At 43.0% G+C, this 28,000-nt stretch overlaps 2 protein-coding genes and 1 long non-coding RNA gene across 5 annotated transcripts; 1 reads left to right on the forward strand and 2 right to left on the reverse strand.

The window, feature by feature from the left end:
- Positions 1-42: 42 nt before the first annotated feature.
- TK2 (thymidine kinase 2) lies at positions 43-27,715 on the forward strand. 3 transcript variants are annotated; one of them, XM_034425367.3, is made up of 10 exons: positions 43-380; positions 2,956-2,993; positions 5,021-5,095; positions 5,556-5,609; positions 6,429-6,518; positions 8,069-8,142; positions 11,800-11,888; positions 12,834-12,913; positions 14,227-14,307; positions 15,410-17,641. In XM_034425367.3, the coding sequence occupies exons 1-10, from the start codon at positions 206-208 to the stop codon at positions 15,506-15,508; spliced, it is 855 nt and encodes a 284-aa protein (XP_034281258.3). In that variant the 5' UTR covers positions 43-205; the 3' UTR covers positions 15,509-17,641. The 3 variants fall into 3 exon arrangements, with proteins under 3 accessions (XP_034281258.3, XP_034281260.3, XP_034281262.2); XM_034425369.3 differs by lacking the exon at positions 15,410-17,641 and adding an exon at positions 27,642-27,715 and having other exon boundaries at positions 45-380; XM_034425371.3 differs by having other exon boundaries at positions 73-384.
- Positions 8,287-10,557, reverse strand: LOC117670313 (uncharacterized). Its single transcript, XR_004592620.2, has 3 exons — positions 10,251-10,557; positions 8,993-9,102; positions 8,287-8,361 (listed from the first exon to the last, which is right to left on the reverse strand). It is a non-coding gene; the product is annotated as an uncharacterized LOC117670313 (long non-coding RNA).
- LOC117670310 (uncharacterized) lies at positions 19,034-25,074 on the reverse strand. The gene is made up of 2 exons (XM_034425366.3): positions 24,603-25,074; positions 19,034-23,040 (listed from the first exon to the last, which is right to left on the reverse strand). The coding sequence occupies exons 1-2, from the start codon at positions 24,909-24,911 to the stop codon at positions 21,682-21,684; spliced, it is 1,668 nt and encodes a 555-aa protein (XP_034281257.2). The 5' UTR covers positions 24,912-25,074; the 3' UTR covers positions 19,034-21,681.
- Positions 27,716-28,000: the final 285 nt, after the last annotated feature.

A 28,000-nucleotide genomic window follows, 5' to 3' on the forward strand; every position in this document is an offset into this window, starting at 1 on the left:
GGGAAGCTGCAACCGGCTGACGCGCGGATCGCAGCTGAGCGTCTCTCCTCCCCTCCGTTGCAAAGCGCAGCTGCTGGACTCGCGGCGTCTGCGAGCAGCGGAAGGAAGCGGCTCGTCGGCCCGGGCAGCTGCTCCAGCTGCTCTTCCTTTGCCTTTTGCAACGCGGCCGCCCTCCCGGTTCCTGCGGGACGACCGGACATGGGCGATGGGGCGGATGCAATCGCTCCGCCACCGGCTCTGGCTGCCTGGCTTGCAGCTCTGGGCGGCTGGGGCTGCCTCGGGTTCCTGCCGCTGCAAAGCCGGCTTCTCGGAGCTTCGTCGCCCTGCGTCGCCGAGGGAGCAACGCTGCTCCATGGCCGGGTCTTCCCAGCACGCCTCTTGTAGGTCCGGCTTGGCTTGGCTTGGCTTGGCTTGGCTTGGCTCCTTCCCGGGATGGGAGAGCGCGTGGGTGGGTCGCGCGGGGCTGGCCAGGTTTCTGGGCTGCTGCCCATCGGAAGGCGCAAACGGCCCCCAGTCAACGGTCCCCTCCCGAGACTCGCCTGGGTTTGGTGTTGAAAACGTGGCTTGGAAAAACGCTAAAACCAGCTGGAAATAGAATCGTGAATTGCCTGGGTTTTATTTAATTCATGAAATGAACGAATAGTGTTTCAGGACCCCTTGAATTTTACTTTACTTTACTTTACTTTACTTTACTTTACTTTACATTATATAATATATATTTATTATTATTATTATTATTATTATTATTATTATTATTATTATTATTATTATTATTATTATTATTATTATTATTATTATATTTAAATTTGTATACCGCCCTTCTCCCGAAGGACTCAGGGCGGTGCACAGCCAAATTAAAATCCATACAATACAAAATTTAAAATAATTTAAAACAGAATTAAATCCAATTGGCTTCCCGAAGTATTTAAAACCCATTACCCCTTAAAAACCTTTTAAAAATTTTAAGCCAGCCCAGCTTGCTGGAATAGGAAGGTCTTCAAAGCTCGACGGAAGGTCCGGAGGTCCGGGATTAGTCGTATTCCTGGGGGTAGCTCGTTCCAGAGGGTGGGTGCCCCCACAGAGAAGGCCCTCCCCCTGGGGGTCGTCAGTCAGCATTATATTATTTATTATATTATATTTATTTTTGTCGAGTACATATTAGATAATATACACTGCTCAAAAAAATAAAGGGAACACAAGCAGAAGACACTGCTCAAACAACTAAAGGGAACACAAAACTACTGTATGTAACGAACAGTATTTAATAAGGCTATTTCAGTCATTCAGATCTCGGATATCTTCTGCTTGTGTTCCCTTTATTTTTGGGGGGCAGTATATATAAGAATAAGCATGAATTGAATACATCAAAATGAATACAATTAAAGCGAACATTAGGACAGGGACGGTAGGCACGCGGGGGCTCTTAGGCACGCTGAAATTTTTTATTCAGCTCTTATATGAAAGCTGAAATGTCTTAACTATTGTCCAAGAAGAGTCTGGGGACGTTTCTTTACTGTTTCTGCTTATTTTTGGTGTGTGTGTGTGTGTGTGATGACTTTGTTGAAGTGGCTTATGATGCACAAAAGCTTATGTCACGGTAAATATATTTATCTGGAAAGTCTCACAAGTCTGGGCTTAATGAGGATCCAGCATGAAATCGGGCCTGTGAAATAAGAGTTGAATGGCAGACAAGATGCCAACATCTGACAAAGTCTGTAACAGTTGAATTGAGTCTAGTCTGTGATCTTAGCTATTCTTGTTTCCTGGGTAAATACTCTGTTTCCCGCAAAATAAGACATCCCTTGATAATAAGCCCAATCGGGCTTTTGAGCGCATGGCAATAAGGCCAAGCGCGTCTTTCTGGGTTCAAAAAAATATAAGGCAGGGTCTTATTTTCGGGGAAACACGGTATGTCAGTTGGCCCTAGAAGGCTTTGCTTTGATGCAAGAGACTCCCGGTCCTGTTACACAGCCTTGCCCTTTCCTACATCCTTCCTGTACCTCTTGCGTCTGCATCCGGTGTGATGAGGATGAGTGCTGTGCAGGTGTGTTTGTGGCAGCTGCATTCACACTACCCCTGTCCTGCCTTTACCTTCTTTTTCGTCTCTATCCAGCAACGGCAAAGATGTTTGACTTTTTCTTTCACACGTTGTGCTAAAACAACCTTTTAATTCTAGCTTGCATTGGTTGGGGTTTCACATATTTACCAACTGAGCCACCTCATGGCTTAGCGTGACGTGTGAAACTTGCAAGGAACAAATTAAGTGACATTGATGGCACGTCCTGCAATTGAATTCCGCCATGAGTGGTAATGTTGATTAGGATTCTAGCAAGGCTATTCGACCTCCTATCCTTGATCATCATCATCTTTTAAATAATTGATATTAAAAGAAGATTTCGCAAAGGTTTAAAAAAAACTGTTGAAAAATAGAAGAAGAAATAGCAAAGCGGGTAAAAGGAAAACAGAAGAATAGCAAGAAAAAAAAAGATATTTAAGCAAATCTGGTTCTTTGTAGCAGTTGCAAACATAATGATTATCATTCCCTCCCTCTCATATTGCATGTCATAGTTCCTTTCTTCCCATAGACAAATCATTCTAATCAATACATCCAGAAATCACCAATTCATTTTTATTCATATGCAGCAAAAAGTCCATAAGTGGTTTCCAGTTTTTTTTTTTAAAAAAAAGTAATTGTAGTTTTCTCCTTAAACAAGTTCTTCAGTGTCTAGATTCAACTTTGGACTGTCAGAATTAACTTAATTAATTAAAACAAGTTAATTTAGCCATTTCTGCTATCTTCACAACCCATTCCTCCATGATTGCTGTTTCTATAGTCTTCCATATTTGTGCATAAAATAGCCTCTATTGCCCTTTCCTTTGTAGCACTACTAGTATTTCAACTTATTACCAGCACCAGTTACTCTTTCAACTGAATGCCTTTATTTTCTTTTAAAGATAAGCACCTGGCAAACGGAGAAGGAAGGAAGACAGTTGTAAGTATGAACCTCCGATATTCTGCATTAATGAGACAGTAATGAAAACAATCCCTATGCATTTCTGAATGTAGACTTGCAAATCTTTTTGTTGGATACCACAAAGGAGAATAATAACAATATATTATGTAGTATGTTTTAAAAAGACTTGGGGCATACAGTCTGCAAGATGGGAAGAATATGTGAAGATTGAAACCATAATTGAAATGACTGGAAAGTGATAGTTCATGCTCGCTCGCTCGATTGATAACATGATTGCATGGACTTTGTGCCACCCTTTTTATTTGATATTTGATGTATCGGCTTTTTGAACCTATCCAGACTGGGAAACTTGGCTCCACAAAAAGGGTAGAACAAAGCTGTATTGAAATATTGTAAGTCGGGGGTGTCAAACTCGATTTCATTGAGGGCCGCATCAGGGTTGAGTTTGATCTTGGGGGGCCAGGGGTGGTGGTGTAGCCAGGGTGGGCATGGCCAACTCAACATCACTCATGTCGAGGGCGCCTGTGGTGGCCCAAGTGCTCTGCCAGTGAAAACGGGCTCCTGAGCTCTTTTTGGCTGCCATGGCCTCCTGCAACCCTCTGCCAACGAAAACGGAGCTCAGAAGGGCCGCAAACGGCCTTCCTGAGCTCCGTTTTCACTGGCAGAAGCACTGCGGGCCAGTCCTTCGCTATTTCCGGGGTGGCCCCATGGGCCAGATCTAAGTACCACACGGGGCGGATTTGGCCCCTGGGCCTTGAGTTTGAAACCCCTGTTGTAGGCTATAGTAACAGAATCGGATTGTTGTGAATCAATAGGCTATAAGTAACAAGTTAGGTTGAATTTTACTTCTCCTTCTTATACCTCAGAGTGTCAGGAAGGAACTAGCCTGAATCTCTTCCTAATACTTCTTTCCCAAGGCTTAAGGAATGGGTCTGCCCTTGTTTCTGTAAGAACTTTTGAGTATTTCCTTCAAGACCATTCCATGGCTCTCTACAGCAGCGGTCACCAACTGGTGTTCCGTGGACCACTGGTGGTCCGTGAGAAAATTTTGGTGGTCCGCAGAAAAATTATTTGCACTTTTTATATTGCACTCAATATAAAATATTTGCACTCAAAACTACGGCCCCTGGGACAGATGCGTGCAATGAACGTTTGTGTTGCTGTAGAGAATCTCCCCCTTCGGGGTCTTTTGTGTGGGTCGGAGGGGGACAGAAATTCCAACTTGGGGCCTGCTTCAGCCTCCTGGTGCAGGACTTTGGGCGAAGGCTGGAGGGAAGTGCCGCTGGTGGCAAAGAGCTGGAGGGCCTCGTTCCAGTGGGACTGCATCATGGCCTGGAACTGGCTGACCATCTCAGCCCGCTGAGCCTCCAGGTGCCGGTACCTGGTCTTGCAGTCCTTCAGGTCTTCCCTCTGCTTCAAAAGCCTATGCTCCTAGTCCTCAATGAGGTGCTTCTACTGAGCCTCCTTCTCGGTCAGATCCAATTTGAACTGAGCTGTTTTGCCAACTCTTTCTCATGGTGGCTGCTTAGCCCCAACAACTGCTTCCTATTGGGGCCCTAAGGAGCCTGGGCGGGGAGACAAGGAGTGACTGGGAGGGGAGGGGCGAGTAGAGGCTGGTGAGGCGCCCCTCGACGTGAGTGACATTGAGTTGGCCACGCCTACTCAGTCACATGACCACCTAGCCATGCCCACCCAGCTGGTCATTAGGCAGATCATATTAGTGGTCCGCGGGATTTAAAATTATGAATTTAGTGGTTTCTGAGGTCCGAAAGGTTCTACAGTTTGGTAGAAAATGATATTCTTTCAGCAAACGATATTCTTTCAGGGTATATATAACAACACCTATAAAATGGCTTAAACTATGGAGCACGATTACGCGGTGATTTACAATGTGGATTTGGGTGGGTTTTTAATTTATGCAGAGAGAAAACAAAGCCCTCTAGATTTTTCAAATCGAAAGAGTTCTAACTTTCTGCTGAATTTGAGCATCGCCATTGAGCTTTGCTCACCTGCTGTCGTTTCATCTTTCTTTCTGTTTTCACCAGATCTGCATCGAGGGGAACATTGCTAGTGGGAAAACAACCTGCCTGGATTATTTTGCTAAAAACACCGGCATTGAGGTGATGCAGCATTGTGGTTTCTTGAGTTCCTTCATATTCTAAGTGGGCTTCATGTGGTTGAAAACAAATAAGAATCAGGATTGCGGTTCACATGTTTAGTGAAATTCCTGCCCTATGAATTTTTTTTTTCAACACAGTTCCTTTGAATGTCATGTCACCCCCCCCCCCCCAAGATCTGTAGACCACAGGTTGATAACCACTAATATACACAATTCATTGATTAGTGGTTTCACATAGTAATGAAAGAGCATAAGAGGTTCGTAAGAGAATGTTTCCAAGGGCAAAATTGGTCTTTGACAAAGGAGTCAGTCATATAGAAGTTTACATACGTTGCATACTTTCTGAGGGTAGCAGCTGCTAATCTTCCACATTTCTTGGTTGTATCTTTAGGGTAGCTTGAGAGAAGTAAACTGAAATTTTCTGCATTGCACTGATTATTTTTTTAAAACTTTCAACCCAGGTGTTGACGGAACCAGTATCTAAATGGAGGAATGTCCATGGTCACAATCCTCTGGTAAGTTGCTAGAATGAAGCTCCTGGACTTATTTTCTGCATTCATTGGTTTAACTGCTTGAAAGCCCTTGAATTATAGTGAGAAAGTAAAACCGCACTACCCTTATCTTAACACCAGAAAATATACTGATTCTCTGTCTAAATTCAAACGTCGTTATTGAGTAGATTTTTTTCTAATAAAGTGGCTAATATGATTCACCAAGACAGCATATGCTATACTTCCTCTTTGTAATTTGGTAATGATTTTCAAGCCTTTTTTTTAAAAAAATAGTTGGTCTCAGTTTTAAGTGCTGGTTCTTTTGCAGCCAAAATACATTTAGGCCCAAAGGAAGATAATGAGTCACAAATTTTCCTTGGTGGCCAGTGTCCCGTTGAGAACTGAATATGCTTAGTAAGTCCTTCCCATCGGGGAGAAGAAATTAAATAAATACTGGAGGATTTGGAACCATATGTGCTCATGTACCTAATATTGCAACAGCTCAACTCAACTCAACTCAACTCAACTCCTCTTCTCTTCTCTTCTCTTCTCTTCTCTTCTCTTCTCTTCTCTTCTCTTCTCTTCTCTTCTCTTCTCTTCTCTTCTCTTCTCTTCTCTTCTCTTCTCTTCTCCCTTCCCTTCCCTTCCCTTCCCTTCCCTTCCCTTCCCTTCCCTTCCCTTCCCTTCCCTTCCCTTCTTTCTCCTCCCCTCCCGTCCCCTCCTCTTCCACTCCATTCCACTCCACTCCTCTTCCACTCCACTCCATGCTTCTTCCACTCCACTCCTACTCCACTCCACTCCACTCCCTTGAATATAGTCTTATTGTTTTCTCCCCAATGGCAGGGCTTAATGTATCAAGATGCAACCCGGTGGGGGATGACATTACAGACTTACGTGCAGTTGACTATGTTGGACCAGCATACAAAGCCAATGGTATGTTTTATAAGGTAGTAACTAGAATCCTAACGCAGGTAGTCCTCAACTTACGACCACAACTGAACTCAACATTTCTGCAGCTAAATTTTTCCGTAGTTGTTAAGTTCATTTTGCCCCCATTTTACGACCTTTCTTGTCACAGTTGGTAAGTGAATCCTTGCAGTCGTTAAGCGAATCTGACTTTCCCATTGACTTTGCTTGTCAGGAGGTTGCAAAAGGTGATCACACAACCCTGGGACGTGGCAACCGTCATAAATACATGCCAGTTGCCAGGTGTCTCAATTTTGATGACGTGACCATGGGAATGCTGCAATGGTCGTGAAAACTGGCCAAAGACTTTTATGAGTGTGGTTGTAACTTTTTTTTTGTAAAAAGTTTTTTTATTTTTTAAAACATAAACATAAAATACATCTTTTTAGAACGAAGCATTGATCTGGTCATAAATTGGTACAATCACAAATTCATCTTTAACAATGACTCATCTCCACTAATCATCATCTTATAAAAATAATAAAAAAAAAATAAAACAGAGAGAAAAAAAACACAATAACTTGCTCAAAACAATTACCTTTCTATTATTTCACCTCAAATCTTAATTTCCAAATAACACAACTTAATGTTTTACACAATTGTTTCCCTAATTTCTATCTATTTTATAATACCATTATCCAAGAACCCGTTACTTAAGTCTTTAAACCCTAACTCAATATCATTTCATTATCTTTTCTTTTTATTTAAATGAGTGTATCTTAAAAATATAAATCATTACTATTATCATAAACAATATCTTAACTATCACTCACAGCAAATCCTCTTCATTACTATTTATCTCAACATAATCATCCTAATTTACAAGTCACAACATAATCATTTTTAATTATTTATCACAACACATCATCTTCATCTTAATCCTCATTTTTTACTTTTAATCCCAGCACAATCATTTATTTTTACTGTTGTTCCCAGCAAAATCATCCTTATTTTTACTGTTTAAACCCAGTATAATCATTTTTATTTTTGCCGTCAATCCCAGCATAATCATCTGAATTTTACTGTTAAAAGTGTGGTTGTAACTTTGAACAGTCAGTAAATGAATGGTTATAAGTTGAAGACTACCTGTATTAAGAGCCAGTGTGCCATAATAGTTAAGATTCTGGAAAGGTAATAGGGAGACCCTGGTTCAAATCCAGTCTCTGCCATGGATTCTAAATGGGTAATTTTGGATCCGTCGCCTTCATTTCAGCCTACTTCTTTGGCTTGTCAATATGGGGAAAACCGGAAGAGAGAGAATTATAGTTTGAATTCTTGAACGAAAGTTCTTGAAATCTAACAAGGTTGCTGGTTTCACAAAGGCCTTGCCGAAGTTAAATAAACTTCAAGGGAATAAATAAAGGGAACAAATCCCCTTTTCCTCAAGGAATCTGTACTCCAGTGGATACTGCAGAACAGCTAATCTCCCCCTCCCCTTGAATAGCTAGCAATCTGTGTGTCTGTCCGTCCACCCACCTATCCATCCTTCTAAATGGCTTTTGACATTTAATTTGCAGATTTCTCCCATAAGAATGATGGAGAGGTCAATTCACAGCGCAAAATACATTTTTGTGGAGAACCTATATCGCAGGTACGGTACAGAGCGTGCTTTTAAGAGAGCGGCTTCATATTTTATTCATTCTGAAATAGCCCAGGAACAGAGCCAAATTGCCATCAAATTGTCAGTTGCACATCAACTGACTAAGGCACGCCGGTGGCTGCTGTTCATCTTGCAGTATATTTTCGATTGGTCTTGCCATTATTTTTTCCACTCTGAATAAACATTTTACAGCCAAACGAGATTTCCGTTCTGAAATGCGTGAGGGAAAGGAGAAGCAATTTGTAAATCCACAAGGTGGCATCTCTGCTACAGTGTCTCTTGAGCAAAGGTGCAGATGCGATGCTACGAAAATACCTTTGGGTTCTCTTTTATCCCAATTGCTGAAGTAATATGATGTAGTGATTACTGTATCTGTCTGATTGCTCTTTGTGTATTTGAAGAAATTACTGCCTTTTTTTGCATGTGCATATTGGATACACTTTCCCGTGTTTCCCCGAAAATAAGACCAGGTGTTATATTTTTTTGAACCCTTAAATAAGCGCTTGGCCTTAATTTTGGGAAGGTCTTATTATTTTGGGGCACGTGCCATCTTACCTGATTTCCAGCTGTTTCCCTAACTAACCAGAAGAAATGGCGGGGACCGGTTGCGCACACAGTTAAATATTTTTGGGGGAGCGCTTATTATCCAGGGAGGTCTTATTTTTGGGGAAACATGGTAAAAGCTTTGATAATGTTGGATTGGGTGGAAGCTATACACTAATTTTATGAAATTAATTTCATGCTTTTGTATCACTTAAATCTGAACTATAATAAGCAAACCATGAGCTTATATGCTCAGGTTAGCTATGGAGGAGAAGGCTAGTGAAAGCACATGACTTACCTTCATGTGCTCCATGTGCTCTCCCTCATAACAGTCCTTGGTTATGTGTGGTAACCAGGCAACACTGAACTGATTCATACGAATGTTGAAATTGTTCCAGTGAATGATTACTGAAAACAGATTAGATACATTACATTAAAATATTTTGGCTCGATTGTCGTTGAGGTAGAAATATAGCGATGTGGTGGCCTAGTGGTGAAGACACTCATCTCCCACTCGGAAGATTGAGAGTTCTCAATCCTAGGTAACGGCAGATGTTTCTTTCCTAGGGCGGAAAGAAAACAAAATCTGCTGTGAACTCCACATAGACATTAGGAAGGGCATCCGGCCAGTAAATACTCAACTCCATTCTGTCATAGGTCATAAGTTTATTTTGTCAAGCATATATAACAGGTAAAAGTATAAACATAATTTGAATACATGAAAAGAGTAAGTAAAAAGTAAAAAGGAATATTAGAACAGGGACTGTAGGCTGGTGCACTTAAATATGCCCCTTACAGACCTCTTAGGAATGGGGTGAGGTCAACAGTAGACAGTTTAAGGTTAAAGTTTTGGGGGTTTGGGGAAGAAACCACAGAGTCAGGTAGTGCATTCCAGGCATTGACCACTCTGTTGCTGAAGTCGAATTTTCTGCAATCAAGTTTGGAACGGTTTATCTTGAGTTCGTATCTATTATTTGCTCGTGTATTGTTGTGGTTGAAGCTGAAGTAGTCATTGACAGGAAGTACATTGCGGCAGTTAATTTTATGTACTATGCTTAGGTCAGACTGAAGTTGGCGTAGTTCTAAGTTGTCTAAGACCAAAATTTGAAGTCTGGTGGCATAAGGAATTTTATTGCGGTTAGAGGAATGGAGGACTCTTCTTGTAAAATATCTCTGGACTCTCTCGATTGTATTTATGTCCAATATGCAGTGCAGGTTCCAGACAGATGAGCTGTATTCAAGAATTGGTCTAGCAAATGTTTTGTATGCTCTAGTTAGTAGTACAACATTGCCAGAGAATTCACCCCAATTCTACTCTAAATTATGGGATTGCAGGGTCGTAAAAATGGAGCGGTTGAGGTAGAAATATACAGAAGTGAAGGGAAATATATTCACTGATTCTCAAAGATAAGTAAAATTGGGCAGTCCTTCAACTTGGATGAAGACAACTAGAAAATACAGAATTGTTGGCTGGACTGAGAAATTGTGAACATACCCAGAAGAAGGAAGTGGTGAATTGCTTCTGTACTTTTGTGAAATAAAAGATAAGAATGTACCTATATGAAGGCATCAGGAGTGGAACTTGACTTAAGGGAGACAATAGTTCTCTTCCGGAGGTGGTAGAACGTAGCAGATGTTGGCTGATCTGAAAAAAAGCTGAGTAAGGTTGCACCTGCTTAGTCCCTGGAGAAGAAAATTCCAGAGTGGTGGTCTAGGCTGGGAAACAACAACAACAACAAAAAGAATCCTAGGACAAAGGAAACTTTAAGCAAAGTCAGTGGGGAAGCCAGCAGGAGATTGCAGATGGCAGCCATGTGGCCATAAGATGCTGTGATTGTGCAGGATTCACCTAACAATGGCAGTTGGGACCGCCCCAGCTTTTGTCACAAGGTGATGCAAGCATGAGACATCACACTTTATGATCACACTGCACAGTTATGGAGTTGCTGGTCCCTGTTAATATCTTTAAATGAGGACTACCTGTAAGGCACCTGCAGAGCCATAGACAGGCTGACATTTTGACAAATCAGGTATGAGATCTTGGTGATTACATTTAGAGGAAGATTGGGCCAGTGTGTCAGCGAATCCAAAAAGAGAACTCCTGGGGTATTGTACTTCCCAAAAGTAAGACTTTATTGAATACACCACATTGGCACAGACAAAGCAAAACCAGCTCTGGGTTTCCCGCACGAAAGCCCACATAGTTAAACTTGCTTGTTCCCTCTGGCTGTCCCCCTCAGTTCATTGCATTGTCCAATTCCATCCACTTCTTTTGTTATGAGAGAGGCCCAGATCGTTCAACACTGGCGCGGTGTGACTTTGGGGGTGGCAGCAGGGTCTCGTGATCTGCAGGTGAAGTCTTGGCATTCCTTTCCCACCCCGACATTCCACCCCACCCCCACCCCCCGATTGTTGTCAAGCTGAGAGTGAAGAAGTAACTAGGTGAAAGAGCGAATCACTCTTGAGACTGTACATCAGGGGTGTCAAACTTGATTTCATTGAGGGTTGCATCAGGGTTGTGTTTGACCTTGGGGGACTGGGGTGGCTGTGGCCAGCTTGATGTCATTCGTGTTGTGGGGGCGCCTTGGCCGAGTGCTCGGTCAGCAAAAATGGGCTCCTGAGCTCTGTTTTCGGCTGCGACGGCCTCCTGCAGCCCTCTGCCAGCGAAAATGGAGCTCGGGGGGGGGGCACATGCAGCCCTCACAAACTGTTTTTGCCCATGACTACCTCCTGCAGCCCTCTGCCAGGAAAAAAGGACCCCCCCCGAGCTCTTTGCTAGCAGAGGGCTGCAGGAGGCCACGGTGGCCGAAAATGGAGCTTGCGAGGGCCGTGTATGGCCCTCCCGAGCTCCGTTTTCACTGGCAGATGCACCGCGGGCCAGACCTTCACTGTTTCCAGGGCGGCTCTGCAGGCCAGATCTAAGCACTCCGCAGGCCGGATGCGGCCCGCAGGCCTTGAGTTTGACACCCTTAGTATACATCATTTTGTGGTGATGAGGAGGAGGAGGAAAAAGATTAGCAGTTGCCGGTTGATAGTACGAAGATGAATGACTGAACTGTTGATCATCTTTTTTATTTGAGTTCTCTCCTATATTTGTTGTTGCAGTGGGAAAATGCCAGAAGTAGATTACGTCATCCTGACTGAATGGTTTGACTGGATCCTCAAGAATATGAACGTGTCAGTTGATCTGATCGGTAAACACCTCTATTGATTCTTCAGGAGTGGGGAGGTTTGGTGGCTAGCGAACATTAAGGATAACTTTAGTAATTTGAGTCTTAACACGATGCCAATCAGATAGCCTGTATTTCAATATGCATAATTCTTTAATCACTGTGAATTTAAGGGAGTTGAACTTCAACATATATGAGGCGAATTAGGTGAGGGAAATCATATGTAAAACCTGTGCTGTTTCTTTTTTTTTTAATACAGAAATTTTAGTGTTTGCCCATTTGTGTGTGTAGAGTAGACTAACTTTTTAGCTCTAAATTATTTTTTTTCTTTGGATAGTTTAAAATCAAGAATGTTCATCTTTAGTCTAAGTTGGCATTAAAAGGCTTCAGTAGTTTCTGCATTGCATACTTAATAGGTGATTTACATGAATGTATTGTACTTTTAAAACTTGAAATATTTATCATTTGGGGATTTTTTTTTTCCTGAGAAGCAAACAGATTCCTATAGTTATAATTTTCCTCTGAGCTTTGTATTCAATTTTATTTACGGCCAAAAAGCCCCAATGCAAGCTACAAATATAATCTAAATTCGGCATTAAATAAAACAGTTTAACAAGTAAAATATTTAATACACGTTACATCATAGACTTAAAACCCCAATTCATTGATTTGTTACTAAAATCCATGGTTTTATAACCATAGTTAAAAAAAATCTGGCTGTTGCCAGTGAGGTCTGAGCTTTCAAAAACTGGATGGCCCTTCAAGAATATTCGATTTATTTTAGTACGCCAAGCATTTTGAATGGGAAATGCTGGGTTTCAAATGGGTAGCTGTGGTTACAATTGCCGTAACCATTTTGGAATTCTTTCAGGGCCGAATCAACCCTGCTTCTGAGTTAAAACACATCTGAAATGATTGAAATAGCCCTTGCATCCTTTAACAGTTTAAAACTATAATGGTTTGATGCAGTTTATCTACAGACCTCTCCTGGCATGTGTTACCAGAGACTCAAGCAGAGGTGCAGGGAAGAGGAGAAGGTGATTCCCATGGTAAGGAGAAGATCTTTCAATTTTTTGGAGCGTTACAACTTGGTTGGTTGGAAGAAGGATCAAAAGTCTTCAGTCTCCTAACAAGACGGTCATAAACATCCACTGGGGCAGGGGGTCAAATGTCAACGTATGGACGATGTCATCACAGAGATGACGCAACTTTAGTTCTTCCACCAGACATCATGGTGGAAGTGTGGCATTTGTGCAATGATACCCTGATCCATGTAACCATCATTTTGAGGTCATGGTTGGTCTCTTTTGGATATTCAAGATCAAGTGAGGTACAAACACCACTCTATAAAGCCTTAGTAAGACCACACCTAGAATACTGCATCCAGTTATCGTCACCACACTATAAAAAATATGTTGAGACTCTAGAAAGAGTGCAGAGAAGAGCAACCAGGATGATTAGGGGATGAACGGTTACAGGAACTGGGCATGGGTAGTCTAGTGAAGAGGAGGACCAGGGGAGACAGGATAGCAGTGTTCCAATATTTAAGGAGCTGCCACAGAGAGGAAGGGGTCAAGCTATTTTCCAAGGCACCTGAAGGCCAGTCAAGGAATAATGGATGGAAACTGACCAAGGAGAGATTCAACCTAGAAATAAGAAATTTTCTGAAAGTGAGAACAATCTACCAATGGAACAGAAGTTGCCTTCGGAAGTTGTGGGAGCTTCATCCCTGGAGGCTTTCAAGAAGAGACTGGACTGCCACCTGTCAGAAATGGTGTAGGGTCTCCTGTTTGGGCGAGGGGTTGGACTAGATGACCTACAAGGTCCTTTCCAACTCTGTTAATCTGTAATATTGCTGAAAATGTTGCATTCTGTGATTAGCAGAAAGTAGATTTCTGTGCTAAAGTTGTCCCTGTGGTTTGGGGGTGATGTTCCCTGCCTATGGAGAGCACGTGACAGAACAGGAAGTGCCCTTTCCATGCTGGCTAGGGAATTCTGGGAATTGAAATCCAGACATCTTCAAAGATGCTGAGGTTGAGAAACACAACTTCAGGCTGTTGATTTGAATTCCCTGCTCAATTAAAAGATCCCAGTTGTATCTTTGACTGGGGAAGTGTTGAATGTTCAGTTAACTGAGACGGGAAAACAACTGTTCTAGATAAACGAGATCCAGATTCACTAGCCAGCTCCCTTCCCAAATCTGGTGGTCCTGTGCAACTTACATCATATGCTTGGCTCTAATTGCAACTATCCTACCTTTTGCTTCTACAGAACACAAATCATAATTAACCAAAGTATTTTTGTATCTGTTAAAAAAAAAAAACCACCTGATCATCCTTCTTTTTCCTCCTCCTCTGGACAGGAATATTTAGAAGCTATTCATCAGCTTTATGAAGACTGGCTCATTAAACAAACATTGTTCAAAGTCCCTTCTCCGGTGCTTGTAAGTATTGAAAGATACCTGTTTCCCCCAAAATATGACATCCCCTGATAATAAGCCCAATCAGGCTTTTGAGCGCATGGCAATAAGGCCAAGCGCTTATTTCAGGGTTCAAAAAATATAAGACAGGGTCTTATTTTCGGGGAAACACAGTAGTTTGGCCAAAACAGGAAAAAGGTATCTGAATTAATGCATAACTTTTTATTATGTTTGTAAAAAAAATTGTCTTGCTCTCCTGTCATGTCTCAATATTAACTACTGTGTTTCCCCGAAAATAAGACCCTGTCTTACATTTTTTTGAACCCCCAAATAAACGCTTGGCCTTATTTTCAGGGAGGTCTTATTACTTTGGGGCGCATGGAGCAAGATGGGGCTCCTCTTGCCATCTTACCTGATTTCCAGCTCTGCGTTTAAATATTTTTGGGGAGGGCTTATTTTCAGGGGGATGCTTATTTTAGCTCATGTGCTCAAAAGCCCGATTGGGCTTATTATCAGGGGATGTCTTATTTTCAGGGAAACAGGGTATCTTCAAAGGCTTCTTCGACTTATTATAAACTTTCCACAAGAGGGGAAGACGTTTTAATAGCATTGTGACAGACATCAGCTTAATTTTGGGCAACTTGGTTCCTTGTAGGAAATACGGTTAGACAGAAGGGTAAAATGGACGTGCACACATATTTATGCAATTATTTATGCTCATAGAACAATACTACAAAAATACTATTAATTGAGGAGATCACGTATGATGGATTTTTAACAACTTATGATATAAACTATAACTGGTTGCGTTTACATGTCATGCTAAAACCAAGCAACGTTTTTAAGCCATCACTCCTGATGGACTCAACCACAGTGTGAATGAGTTGTCTGTTAATGCAGGTGGCCTGTTGCTTGAAGGAAAGGAATACATTTGCATGCCATCGAAACAAAGAATGCCAGGAATACTTATGCCAAACAAGCCAGGGTTTTGTAAGCCAAGGACAATTTAGCACAAGTTCATGAATGTTGGCTTGTTTAACACACAGTCTCAATTTCAGACTTGGATTCTGTAGATTTTTTTTCCAGAGATGTGCTTCAGCATTTGACCATTTTGAGTCTTTTTAAGGTGATTCAGGCTGACGATGACCTGCAGGAAATGATGGAGAAATACGAAGAGAATCAGGACCAAATCTTGATGCTGGACAACACCCAACGGCGTCTGTAGAATTAGCTGTCTTACTATGGACAAGACTTTGTTGCCCAAAAGAACAAGTACACAGGTGGTGTAGCCTAAGTACAAAGAGAGAGCTGTAGGCTTGGTTCCTGCAAGCAGCTTGAAGTGGTGGGCTTGTAAACTTGAAGGCATTCGGAGAAGCTTTGCAGAATGGTCCAAGGGCTGAGAAGGTCCACCATGTCCATGCAGGATGACCCACCCAGAGCCAGAATGGATTCGGCACTCTTCCCTGCCTCCCACCCTCAGCCTTTTCTCTGTTTTTGGACTGTACCCTTGAAGAGTAAATACATACATATAAGTTGTGGCTAATTCTTCTCTTTCGCAGCAGCCCATCTACTTTTTTCAGCTTGCACTTACGCTGCTGGTGAGACCCGAGAGACTCACAAATGATGGAGAAATATGAATGAAATGCATAGCTATGACTTAATTCCTCCTGCTGCCAACAGATGCTGCTGTTTGGAGCTAGCAAACGTGCAGCTCAAATGCAATCGCATTTAAATCTTGTTTTATTTTTCCCAAAAAAGAATTTTAATGGAAGGGGACAAAGAAAATAACCGGCCGGGCTTATTACTAGTACGTGCTTATTGCATTTGTGTTAATATTTTAAGTATACTAAAAAGTGTATACAATATGGCTGTGGCCCCCAGCCTTTCCAGCTTCGCGGACTGGTAGTCTTGGGTGTTGGCTGGCGGCGTCAGTGTTGGGGGTGGGTGGGTGAGGAATAGTTTTGTGTGCACAACCTAATCCCGCACATGCGCCAAGGGAGCTTTGTGTGCTCATCCTCTTATTTGCACAGCCCTATTCTCAATGAGCTGCAGCATGATACCTGTCCGTGACATGGCCCCGATCCCCGGGGCTTGGGGATCACTGCAATATGGAATAGTCGAGTTATTTTCTATCCACGAATACATAAATTGTATAAATTATATGAAACAGGTAAAGTAGCAAACGGAGATGGACTGAGTGGTTGTCAGAATTCATTCCAGGGGCCCACTTTGGATGTCCCCGACCCACTCTTGAGCACCAGGTAAGACAACCCAACCCAACCCAGATGCAGATCCTTTTGCCTCTCATTCTTCCTGTCTTTCAGGGGCAGATAAATCCCGGGGGTCTTCACATTGAACTTTTGGGCAGTTCAAGCCAGGTGAACACAAAAACTATTAAGAATGACCCCAGTGCCTAAATTCCCTCCATGGCCACATCTGGGCAGTGGTGAAATCCAAGTTTTTTTATTGCTGGTTCTGTGGGTGTGGCTTGGTGAGTGTGGCAGGGGAAGGATACTGAAAAATCTCCATTCCCACCCCACTCCAGGGGAAGGATACTGCAAAATCCCCATTCCCTCCCCACTCCTGGGGGAAGGATATTGTAAAATCTCCATTCCCATCCCACTCTGGGGCCAGCCAGAGGTGGTATTTGCCGGTTCTCCGAACTACTCAAAATTTCCGCTACCGGTTCTCCGAACTCAACATTTCCGCTACCGGTTCTCTGAACTGCTCAACATTTCCGCTACCGGTTCTTCAGAACCTGTCAGAACCAGCTGGATTTCACTCTTGCATCTGGGCAGGATGAGAGTGAATATGGTCCAACCCTCAGTCTTTTACTTTTAACTATTTTACTTTTCCCTGCAAGTCAGTTCTTTTGGAATTATTTCTTTTATAGAGTTTTGTATTTGATATTAAGAGTTGGGTTCAAGGAACAGTTATGTTGGACCAGTGACTTTATGTGAGTGGATATAGATAAATGATGGAGCACAGGCATATGGTATATTAAATGAGTGTAGAATTTTCTATTCGGCATGATTTAGAAACTCTTGGTTACGCTTTGCCAGAACAGCAAATGTGATTCCATATTTATCATTCCTTTCCTCCTTCATTAAAAATGTGTCCAAAATGTGTTATTGTCTCACATTCTTAGTCCAAATAAAGAGAACAATTGCCAACCTGTTAATTTAGCTTATTCTCCCTGAGATACAGAATTCTAAGATGGAAGTGTTGGTTACGTCTTTTATTTAAATTTTACTGTTATTGGTAGAAAACTAACTCTGATTCAGTTATTCTCTTAATTGAGCCGCAGAAAGATGTAAAGAAAAATATAAGCACATATTAAAAATATTTAATATATTAAGTTATTGTCAAGTGATATGATCTATGTTGAGATACAAATGGGAACGCTGCAATTTTATCTGTTTTCCCACCTAATATTAAATGCGGTGATCATAAAATCTTTTCAGTCTCCATAATTGGCCGCAGTCGGGTTATGAAAGCGCAAGCGATTTTGAAACAACTTTTTAAGATTCACAAATGATTTTGTAGAGTTCTTTTTCAGGCCTGGATAGAAAAAAAAATGCACTTGGCAATGGACTCTTCACACAAGCCTCCAGAAAGATTTTGATATTGTTATGTTCAGTCCGAACACCGAAACAGAAAACTATGCTATTCCTACAGGGTGTTGTGTGTCTGTACATCTTTGTACATGCCCTCAAGTCAACGTTGAGTGCTGGATTAGTCCCTGCAGTTTTCCTGGCAAAGTTTTTCAGAAATTATTTGCCATTGCTTCCTTTCTAGGGCTAAGATAGAGTGGCTGGCCCAAGACATGCCGGAGACTGGACTAGAACTCCCGCTCTCAGGTTTCTAGCCTGGTGCCTTAAACTGGGGGTCTCCAACCTTGGCAACTTTAAGGCTGGCGGATGTCAACTCCCACAATTCTGGGAATTGATGTCCGCCAGCCTTAAAGTTGCCAAGGTTGTAGCAGTGATGAAATCCAAATTCTTTTACTACCAGTTCTGTGGGCGTAGCTTGGTAGGCATGGTGTGGCTTGGGCGTGGCAGGGGAAGGATATTGCAAAATCTTCATTCCCACCCCACTCCTGGGGGAAGGATATTGTAAAATCTCCATTCCCATTCCACTTGGGGGTCAGCCAGAGGTGGTATTTGCCAGTTCTCTGAACTACTCAAAATTTCCTCTACCGGTTCTCTGAACTCAAAATTTCCACTACCGGTTCACCAGAACCTGCTGGATTTCACCCCTGCCTTACACCATTACACCAAACTGGCTCGCTTTATTTAAGCAGCCCCAAGAAAGGATAGCTTACCATTTGGAATGCGACGGTAGGATAATGTTATAAAATGAAGACATCAAGAATATTTTTTTTTTGTTTAATTCCAGGAGGAGTAATTTTCAAGAAGAAATAAAATAATATTTCACAGGAATTCTATCTTGGCTTTTTAAAGCATTACTTATAAGCATCCCATGTTCTGAGCCTTGAATTTCAGTTGCTTGTGGCAATGAGTGAATGGCTAATTGTTCAGTTTCAGAATTGTGCATTTTATAAACTTGCAGAGATAAGAAACCGGCACCTCTTCAACTGAAAGAGCCCAAGGCTCATGTTCCCTGAATATTGGTCTTATCAGCTGAAGCGGAGGAAAACTCAAGTCCAACAAATTCCTCAGCCGTACTGGCAAAGAAGCACAAAATGGAGTAACATGATTAGAAATAACCAAGAAAGGGAATCAAAATACAGGTAATCCTTAATTTATAACAGTCTGTTTGAAGTTACAATGGCACTGGAAAAAGCAACATGACCATTTTTCACACTTAATGACTGTTGCAGCACCCCCTGATCAAAATTCCGGTGCTTGGCAACTGGTTCATATTTATGACGGCCGCAGCGTCCCAGGGTCAAGTGATAAAACTTTTGCGACCTTCTGACAAGCAAAGTCAATAGGGAAGCCAGATTTCGCTTAACAACTGTGCGACTGACTTAAGGACCGGTGATTCACTTAACGGCAATGGCAAGAGAAGTCGTAAATTGGGGCAAAGCTCACTCAACAGCCCGTTTCACTTAGCAACGTAAATTGTAGTTGTAAGTTGAGGACTACCCGTATCTGGTGAGAAATGATTGAAGGTTTTCACATGCTTTCCTTCGCTAAACGTTGAAAGTATTTTCAATGAAACTTGCTTGACCGGCTATTGATTATATTGGTACTTTGGTATGCATAGCATGTTGGCTGCTGGTTCATTATTACAAGACATTTTTGGACAGACTTCTTCTAGTTGTCTGACCGTGGACGGGACAAAATGTTTATCCACAAGCCCTGAAGAACCCAAACAAACGAGAGAAGAAAACCAAAAGGAGATAGAAGAAATTTAGCACCGCCCAACATATTTGGGATCCAAATGGCTTTTCCACGGGCGATTCAGAAGAAATTATTCTTCCCCTCATTTTTATCTTTTTTTTTCTTTTGCTACACCGTAAAGGTAAAGGTTCCCCTTGCACATATGTGCTAGTTGTTCCTGACTCTAGGGGGAAATGTTCAGCTCCGTTTCAAAGCCGAAGAGCCAGCACTGTCCGAAGATGTCTCCATGGTCATGTGGACATGACTCAATGCCAAAGGCGCACGGAACGCTGTTACCTTCCCGCCAAAGGTGGTCCCTATTTTTCTATTTGCATTTTTTTAACGTGCTTTTGAACTGCTAGGTTGGCAGAAGCTGGGACAAGTAACGGGAGCTCACCCCATTATGCGGCACTAGGGATTCGAACCGCTGAACTGCCGACCTTTCGATCGACAAGCTCAGCGTCTTACCCACTGAGCCACCGCATCCCTGTTGCTAGACCATACTAGAATTTAAATGCTTCCCTCCTCTAATTTCCTGTGGAGTCCAATATGCTTTTTCTTTAAAAAAAAAGTCATAACATTCTTGAATTGTTTTCTATCCAATTATTTTTGGTCGTATTTCAGTATAGAAGCAGCTTACATTATCTTTCATCTTGTCTGATCAACCTGCTAATATTGCATAGAATCTTAACAGAAAGATATAACAATTGAACCAATTGAGCAAATTTGGAGCAATCCAAACCATTTGATATTCCATGTTTCCGGATATATTTCCTACATTAACAGCAATCGTATTTAACATTTAACATGATTTGTGTATGTATGAAACAGCCTACTATGACCTGACATCAGGATCCAGATAATTCAATAACATTTTCTTAGAGGTAGTTCTTGTTTAGCGACTGTCTAAGGCAGCGACCATTCACAGAGGTGAAAACATGAACTTCACAGGCCTGTAAAAGCAAAGGAAAACTGAAGTAAGATCATAAAGATTGGTGGTTTCTTTGGATGACTGCTTAACAACCAAGTTGCTGGCTCCAATTCTCGTTGCTAAATGAGGACTACCTGTAATTTGTGTTTTAAAGTTCACGATTAACATTTCTTCCATTAAATCCGAACTGGTTGGGAAGAACAGAAAACGCTCAAGAGAAGCTTCACCAAAGCATTCCTGATTTGTACAGTTTCTTAGTCCTAGTTCTTTATCCTGCACAGTTTTCAGGCACTTGGGAACTGCATAAAAGAGGAAGAAACGGGCAGCACCAGTGTTCTCCCCCAAATGTGTGTACCTGTCGGACCTGGAAGCCATCTTTTCACCTTTTGAGACTTCAGGCCTCCCACAAATTCTACTGTGGGAAAATGGGAGGGAGGATTGTATGGAGTGAAGATAATATGTAGTCAAAATAACATTCTTTCTAGAAAGTCAAGGCTGTTGTGCCCTGCAGCTGTGTTGAGAAGAATGAGGTATCTTCTGTTCTGGAGGGTACCTGATTGGTTCGTGTGATGGACATGTGGGTGAAGAGCAAGGACCTGAACTTTCTTTTGGGCGAGAAAAACCCATAAGCTCTCAGATTCGGGTTTTCCCAGTTGTGCCAATATGACATCTCTAATAAAAATTAGCTTTGAGGAAACTCAAGCCTCAAGAGTTTGATTTCGTTGGGGGTGTTACTTGGAACCCTAACAGTACCCTTCTCTAGCAGGCCTGCCAACCCTTAAGCCATGAGCACAGAGAGGGAAATTCAGAGGAGACGTTGGAGCTACATAAGTGGATGAAAATTCCTTCCTTGGAAATTGAAGGAGTGGTGATTTTTCCCTTAAAAGTATAATGTTCTTTCAATGATCTCACAGTAAGATGGTGCTAAACCTCTCATGAGGTCTTAGCTGAGCATATTTGAAGTCCTATGAAATATCCCATGATCCTCTCTTGCAAGATTTTACCAGTGGATGAGAAACATGTAAACACCCCAATGCTCTTAAGAGACTGTATCACCAATCTCGTCACAACTCAGTAAATCCTGACTTGCTGGTCCCAGAGCTTTGAGGGACCTATTTTTTAATTATCTTTCTTAATAACAACATAACCGTCTAGGCTAGGTTCGTTTCCATGCACCCCACGAGTATCGAAGTCCGCCAAAGAGGAATGAAGGGGGTATCTTTCTCGCCTATGCCGAATACCTGCTGGAATGTCACCACAGTATTGATCCTCGGTGGGAATGGGACAGGTCAAAATTGGGACATCTAGATGTCTGCTATAACTCGGACCTGGCGTGGGATAGCTGCACCCGGCGATATGACTGAAGTGATCTGATGAATAGAGGTCTATGTTGTCATTGTCTCCACAGGAGAGGTTGGCAGATTTCATCTCGGGATGATAACGTTCTTCAGGGACTCGGTGGCTCCTTGCAGACTCTGGTTGTGCCGTTTCTTCCACAGGATACATCAACTTCTCTACGTAGTCTTCCTTGTTCTTCGGCTCATCTACCATCAAGGCCAAGTCACTGGAGGAGTTAGGTGACTGCCGTGCCATGCTACCTTTCAGTTCTTTGGGTTCGTCAATTGTATCCGACCCAGGAATGCCCAGACGTTTCATGGCATCACAGATTTTGGATTCCTTCATCGTTTGCCGAGTCTGGTAATCATAAGGAGTTTTGCTTACCACCGTAGAATCGTTGAGGATAGCTAGGGCCTGAGGGCCACTTTCCTCAGAAGGCAGATGAGGGAGGGTTTCTTCCCCACGGGTTGGTAGGCCCAGCCTTGTTTCAGTAAGCCAGGCCTCCTCATTGGTTGCTCTCGATGAAGAGGTAGAGAAGTGGAGAGGCTGTTGTCCAATGACAATGTCGCTGTATTTAATCAGAAAGTCCTCACTGTCCGTGCTTCTGATGCAGGAATGTGTCGAGGTTTCCTCCGTTTGGTTTTGGTTCCTGTCCTGCTCAGGTGTCTGTTTGGAAGCTGCTGGCCGAGTCTCCGTTGTAATGGATTGGAGACCAAAGCTGTTGCCATGCTCAATCTTGTCCTGCTCTTTGAAGGCACTCTGGCTATGACTCAAGTAGGCCAATGCAGGATTTGGTGCCCCGTTGCTTTCTCCAATGGCCACATCCTCTTTTGTTTGTGAGTGTTCCTGCTTTTTAGCTAAGCCAACACAAGGAAGACAAGGTTTCTGGGCCCTCTTCTGTAGGATGTCAGCGAGGTCACCGTCTTTCATGTCCCCTGCAACTTCAAGAAGGTTTTCGCATTCAATTCTTGCAAGGAACATTTCAAATGCAGTGTTCTCCGCTTCTTCCTCGCTTAGTTTTCTGACCAGGGAATATTCGGTAGCAGAGGTGGCAACGTAGCCCATTTCAGACAGCAGTTGTTGTACTACACTTTCTGGAAGGATGGACTTTACATGGTAGACAAAGTTGCCTGTAAAAGTCTAAAGAGAACGAGAAAAATAACATTAGGAGACATCAGCATGGAGAAATTATTACTATTCTGTGAAATTATGGGTTGAAGATCTTCCTTGTGGATACGATCAACAGAAGAATTCAGACGTCAAGCAACAGGATAAGGACTCGTCCTGACTGACCCCAAAGGATCAGGCTACCTTTAGAAATCTTCCTTCCTGCTGAAACTGCATTGTATGCTCCTCTGTTATCTCTTTACCTGAGATGTGGTTAGCTAAATCTGGCCTTTGGGATATCGATCATTGGACAGGAATCTGGCAAAAGGATGAGCATCCTAGCATCTCTAAAAGATATGGCACAGTATCTCAATAGGTTTAGTGGAACCAAGGCAATATTCTGGCTTTCTGGGCATTTATATGAGATTACTGATCCAGTTCTACAGAGGAATTATTGAGTTTGTCATCTGCACCTCTATAACTGTTTGGTTTGGCTCTGCAACCCAACAAGACAGAGATTTCAGAGGATAATTAGAACTGCAGAAAAAAGAATGGCTACCAACCTGCCTTCCATTGAGGACCTGTATACAGCAAGAGTCAAAAAGAGGGATGTGAAAATATTTACAGACTCCTCACATCCTGCACATAAATTGGTTCAACTCCTACCCTCAAAACGATGCTATAGAGCACTGCACACCAGAACAACTAGACATTTTTTCCTGAATGCCATCACTCTGCTAAACAAATAATTCCCTCAACACTCTCAAACTATTCACATTAGGCTGCATTACTATTACTATTAGTCTTCTCACCATTCCTATCACCCATCTCCTCCCGCTTATGACTGCATGAATGTAACTTTGTTACTTGTATCCTTACAATTTATATTGATTGTTTCCTAGTATGATTCGATTGCTCATTTGTTCCCTATGACTATCATTAAGTACCTTATGATTCTTGACAAATGTATCTTTTCTTTTATGTACACCGAGAGCGTATGCACCAAAGACAAATTCCTTGTGTGTCCAATCACCCTTGGCCAATAAAGAATTCTATTCTATTCTATACCAGTATTCCAATCTAACAAATTTGGAGGGCACCAGATGGTGTTGCTATTGGGTAAATTAAATTGGAAGTTGAAGTTGACCACCTTTGGATGCTATAAACCGAAAGGCAGAATTGATAGCCAAATGTAGAAGTGAGGGCAAAAGTATGAACTTCCAAAGCTGGCTAAGCAAAGCTGGCTGAGGAATTCTGGGAGTTGGAAGTCCACAAAGTTGCCAAGGTTGGAGACCATGCCAGGCATAGGAGATTAGGTCAGGGTGTAAAATCGGAGGATTTTTGTTTTTAACCTCTACCTCGGGTTCCTGGAGCAAAGCCTTCCCCCACAGATCCCCCCTCTCTATCAAAGACAAGAAGTGGCCAAACCCACTGGGGACCTTCGCCTCCTCTCCTCTCCTTTCCACCTTTCCCTTCTTTCCTTTCCTTTCCTTTCCTGCCTTGCATCCTTCCTTCCCCCCACCCCCAGGCTACCTTGGGTTGGGCTAGATGACCTCCAAGGTCCCTCCTAACTCTCTTTTACTGTAACTTGTTACCTTCAGCGACTTGATCTCCTTCCTCCAAGGCGAGAGGCAAAGGTTGACGCACAGCAGCTCCAGGTAGCCGAAGGCCTGGCTCAGTTTGCGGAGGAAGACGGCGCCGGCCTCCCGCCGGCCCCGCATCCTAGTCCAGCAGCTCTGGGCGATCGCGCCCACGTCCAACTTGCCCGCCTGGAACCCGGCGCGGCTCTTCAGCGGCGCTTCGTTGCAAAGGCTTAGTTTGCCTTCCGCCCAGGTGGCGCGGTAGAAAGCCAGGTAGTCTTGCAAAACTTCGCGCGGGGCGGCCAGAGACGGGCAGCTCCTCATCCTGGTGCCCGAAGCCCCTCCGGGGACTTGGCTGCCCTCTTGCCGCTGTCTACAGGGACAAAATTTCGGCGGCGGAAAGCCCGACGGCCAGCCGCGCTTTCCTCCGCAGAACGCGGAAGCGGAGGATTCTTCCCACCTGTGGCTTCGTTTGGGCTCGCTGGGCGGAGAGAGAGGGAGGCTCTTTGAGGCTGCCATTGGCTCAGCCGTGGCTTTGCCCGCCGTGCCAGTGGCCGCCCCTGCTGTCGCTCAAGACAGAGCGGTCGTAGTTTTTCATTTCGGGCTGGCCAGGAGGCGGGGAAGTGGGCGGGGCTGCAAAGCGAAAGTGAAACCGAAGGGAGAAGGGGACTTGAGTTCTTTGCTTTGGGTTATCCGCCGTTCAAAGGCAGGCTGGAGGGGATTGGCTGGCTCTCTCCGGGGTTCAGTTAGTTTTTTTTTTTTTTTTAATTAGATTTATATGCCGCCCTTCTCCGGAGACTCAGGGTGGCTTACAATGCGTTAAGCAAGAGCCTTCATACTTTTTTGTATATTTTTTTACAAAGTCACCTTATTGCCCCCCCCCCCCAAACTGGGTCCTCAATTTACCCACCTTAGAAAGGATGGAAGGCTGAGTCAACCTTGAGCCTAACTAACTAGTTAGTTAGTTATATATGTATGTTTGTCAAACATGGACAGATAACTAGGTATGAACATAAACTTATTCCCACTTATGACTATAACCATGTGCTCGTATCTTTCAATTTATATTGTTTTTACTTGTTTCCTAGTACGATTTGATAGCTTGTTAATAACCTTGACTATCATTTAAGTGTTGTATCTTTTTATTCTTGAAGAATGTGTTTTATTCTCCTTATGTACACGGAGAGAATAGGCACCTGTAGGAAGAAATATCCTTTTGGGTTCAGCTCCAAGTGGGGGAAAAAGACACTTGAAACATGGAGACTGCTTGGAAAGATGGTTTAATGATGGACAGGCTCACCTGGCTTGAGTTCCTGAACAGAAAAGGGGCGAGATACAGCGAGTCCCCGGGTTTTATGCCCTCTCTGGCTTTGAACTTCCTGGGGTCCAGAAAGAGTATCCTGATTGGTTGTCAGACTCCCAGGGGGTGGGGGTTTTAGCTAGCCTTGCTGGCTGATGTAATCTTCCCAAGTGCCATGTGGTGAGTTTCTGTTGCTAAATGGGTCCCATTATGTTGCAGAAGATGGTCCGTTGACAAAGATTGAGTTTCTGCCTCTGGCCCATTAACAAAAGGGTGAGGGCAGGAAGGTGGGAGCTGCTTTGTCTTTAAAACATGCTTCTCCATTTCTCATCCAGGGAAACATAATATTTTGCCTTTTTAATATTTCCTAAAATATTTCATTCTTCTAGGAAAGGGGTGGGTGCTAACTTCCTACACACCAAAGACAAATTCCTTGGGTGTCCGATCACACTTGGCCAATAAAGAATTCTATTCTATTCTATTCTATTCTATTCTATTCTATTCTATTCTATTCTATTCTATTCTATTCTATTCTATTCTATTCTATTCTATTCTACTCTACTCTACTCTACTCTACTCTACTCTACTCTACTCTACTCTACTCCTTATTCTATTCTATAAACAAAGGAAGTAAATAAATGGGGACAGTAAGACAGGGACGGTAGGCATGCTAGTGTGCTTATGCACGCCCCCTTTATGGACCTCTTAAGAAGGGAGTAGGTCCACAGTAAAGAGTTTGAAGTTGAAACTGTGGGGATTTGAGGATGTAACAAGGAGTCAGGTAGAGCATTCCAGGCATTGACCACTCAGTTTGTTCTAGAAGTGCCACCATGGGTGATGGTTGTTATTACAGGTAGTCCTTGATTTACAACGGTTCATTTAGTGACCGAAGTTAAAGGCGCTGAAAACTGACTTCGGACCATTTTTCACATTTATAACCGTTGCAGTATCCCCATGGTCATATGATTTATATTCGGATGCTTGACAACCAATTCACATTTATGACGGTTATGCAGCCGTCCTGGGGTCATGTGATCCCCTTGGGCGACCTTCGGACAAGCAAAGTCAATGGGGAAACCAGATTCACTTAACCATCTTACTAGGTTAACAACTGCAATGATTCATTTAACAAACATGGCAAGAAGTCGCAAGATAGGGCAAAACTCCCTTAACGAATTTCTCACTTAGCCACATAAATTTTGGGCTCAGTTGTGGTCATAAGTTGAGAACTACCTGTATTTTATAGACTGTTGAGTTCAAGTCCCGTCTTAGCCATGGAAGCCAGGTGGGTGACTTTGGGCCAGTCACTCATTCTCTCAGCCCAACCCACCAATGGTGGGTTTCTACTGGTTCAGCCCGGTTCGGGCGAGCTGTTAATGACGATGGTGAGCTGAAAGCAAACCAGTTCTCTTTTGACGGTTAGGTTGGCCCTCCTGCCCGCCCCTGCATAATACATACCTTATATTTGGTTATTTTTAGCCCAGCTGAAAGGTGCGGCAGAGCGGATAGTCGCATCTCAGCTGTTCCATAATACACTGCGCTTTCGTGGAGCGCTAGTTTGGCATGTGTGAAGCGCGTGCATGAAGCGAACCGGTGGTAACACCGGTTGAAACCCACCACTGCAACCACCTCACAGGGGTGTTTGTTGTGGGGCAAATAGGAGGAGGAAAGTGTGTTGAATATGTTGCCACTTTGAAGTTATTTGTAAACATAAACCTGAGATATCATTTAATGAATATTTTGTTTTATGTCAGGTGCAGTAGATTAAACCTGGGACTGCTTGCCCTGAAGGCCACATCTGGCACAGGACCATTGGAAGGGTGTTCAGGTAAAGCAAGCATTTTCTTTCAATCTTTATAATCATTATAGCGTCATTATGGTCAAGTCAACCAGTTTAAACGCAACCCCGGGCCCAATATCTGGGGAGGTTATCACTATCGGCCATTCTGGAACGTAGAATGTTGAGAGTAGTTGAGCCCTTGGTGGATCCGGCATATTCTTCCTAAACTCATAGATGTTGTGAACTTTGTAAGTAAAAACAGTTATTCTCATGAGACCTCTGAAGATACCACTTCCCATAACTTGGTTGTGACCCACAACATCAAAAAGTGCT

This window comes from Pantherophis guttatus, chromosome 11, assembly GCF_059756535.1.
Source record: "Pantherophis guttatus breed Tessera chromosome 11, ASM5975653v1, whole genome shotgun sequence".
Taxonomy (NCBI): domain Eukaryota; kingdom Metazoa; phylum Chordata; class Lepidosauria; order Squamata; family Colubridae; genus Pantherophis; species Pantherophis guttatus.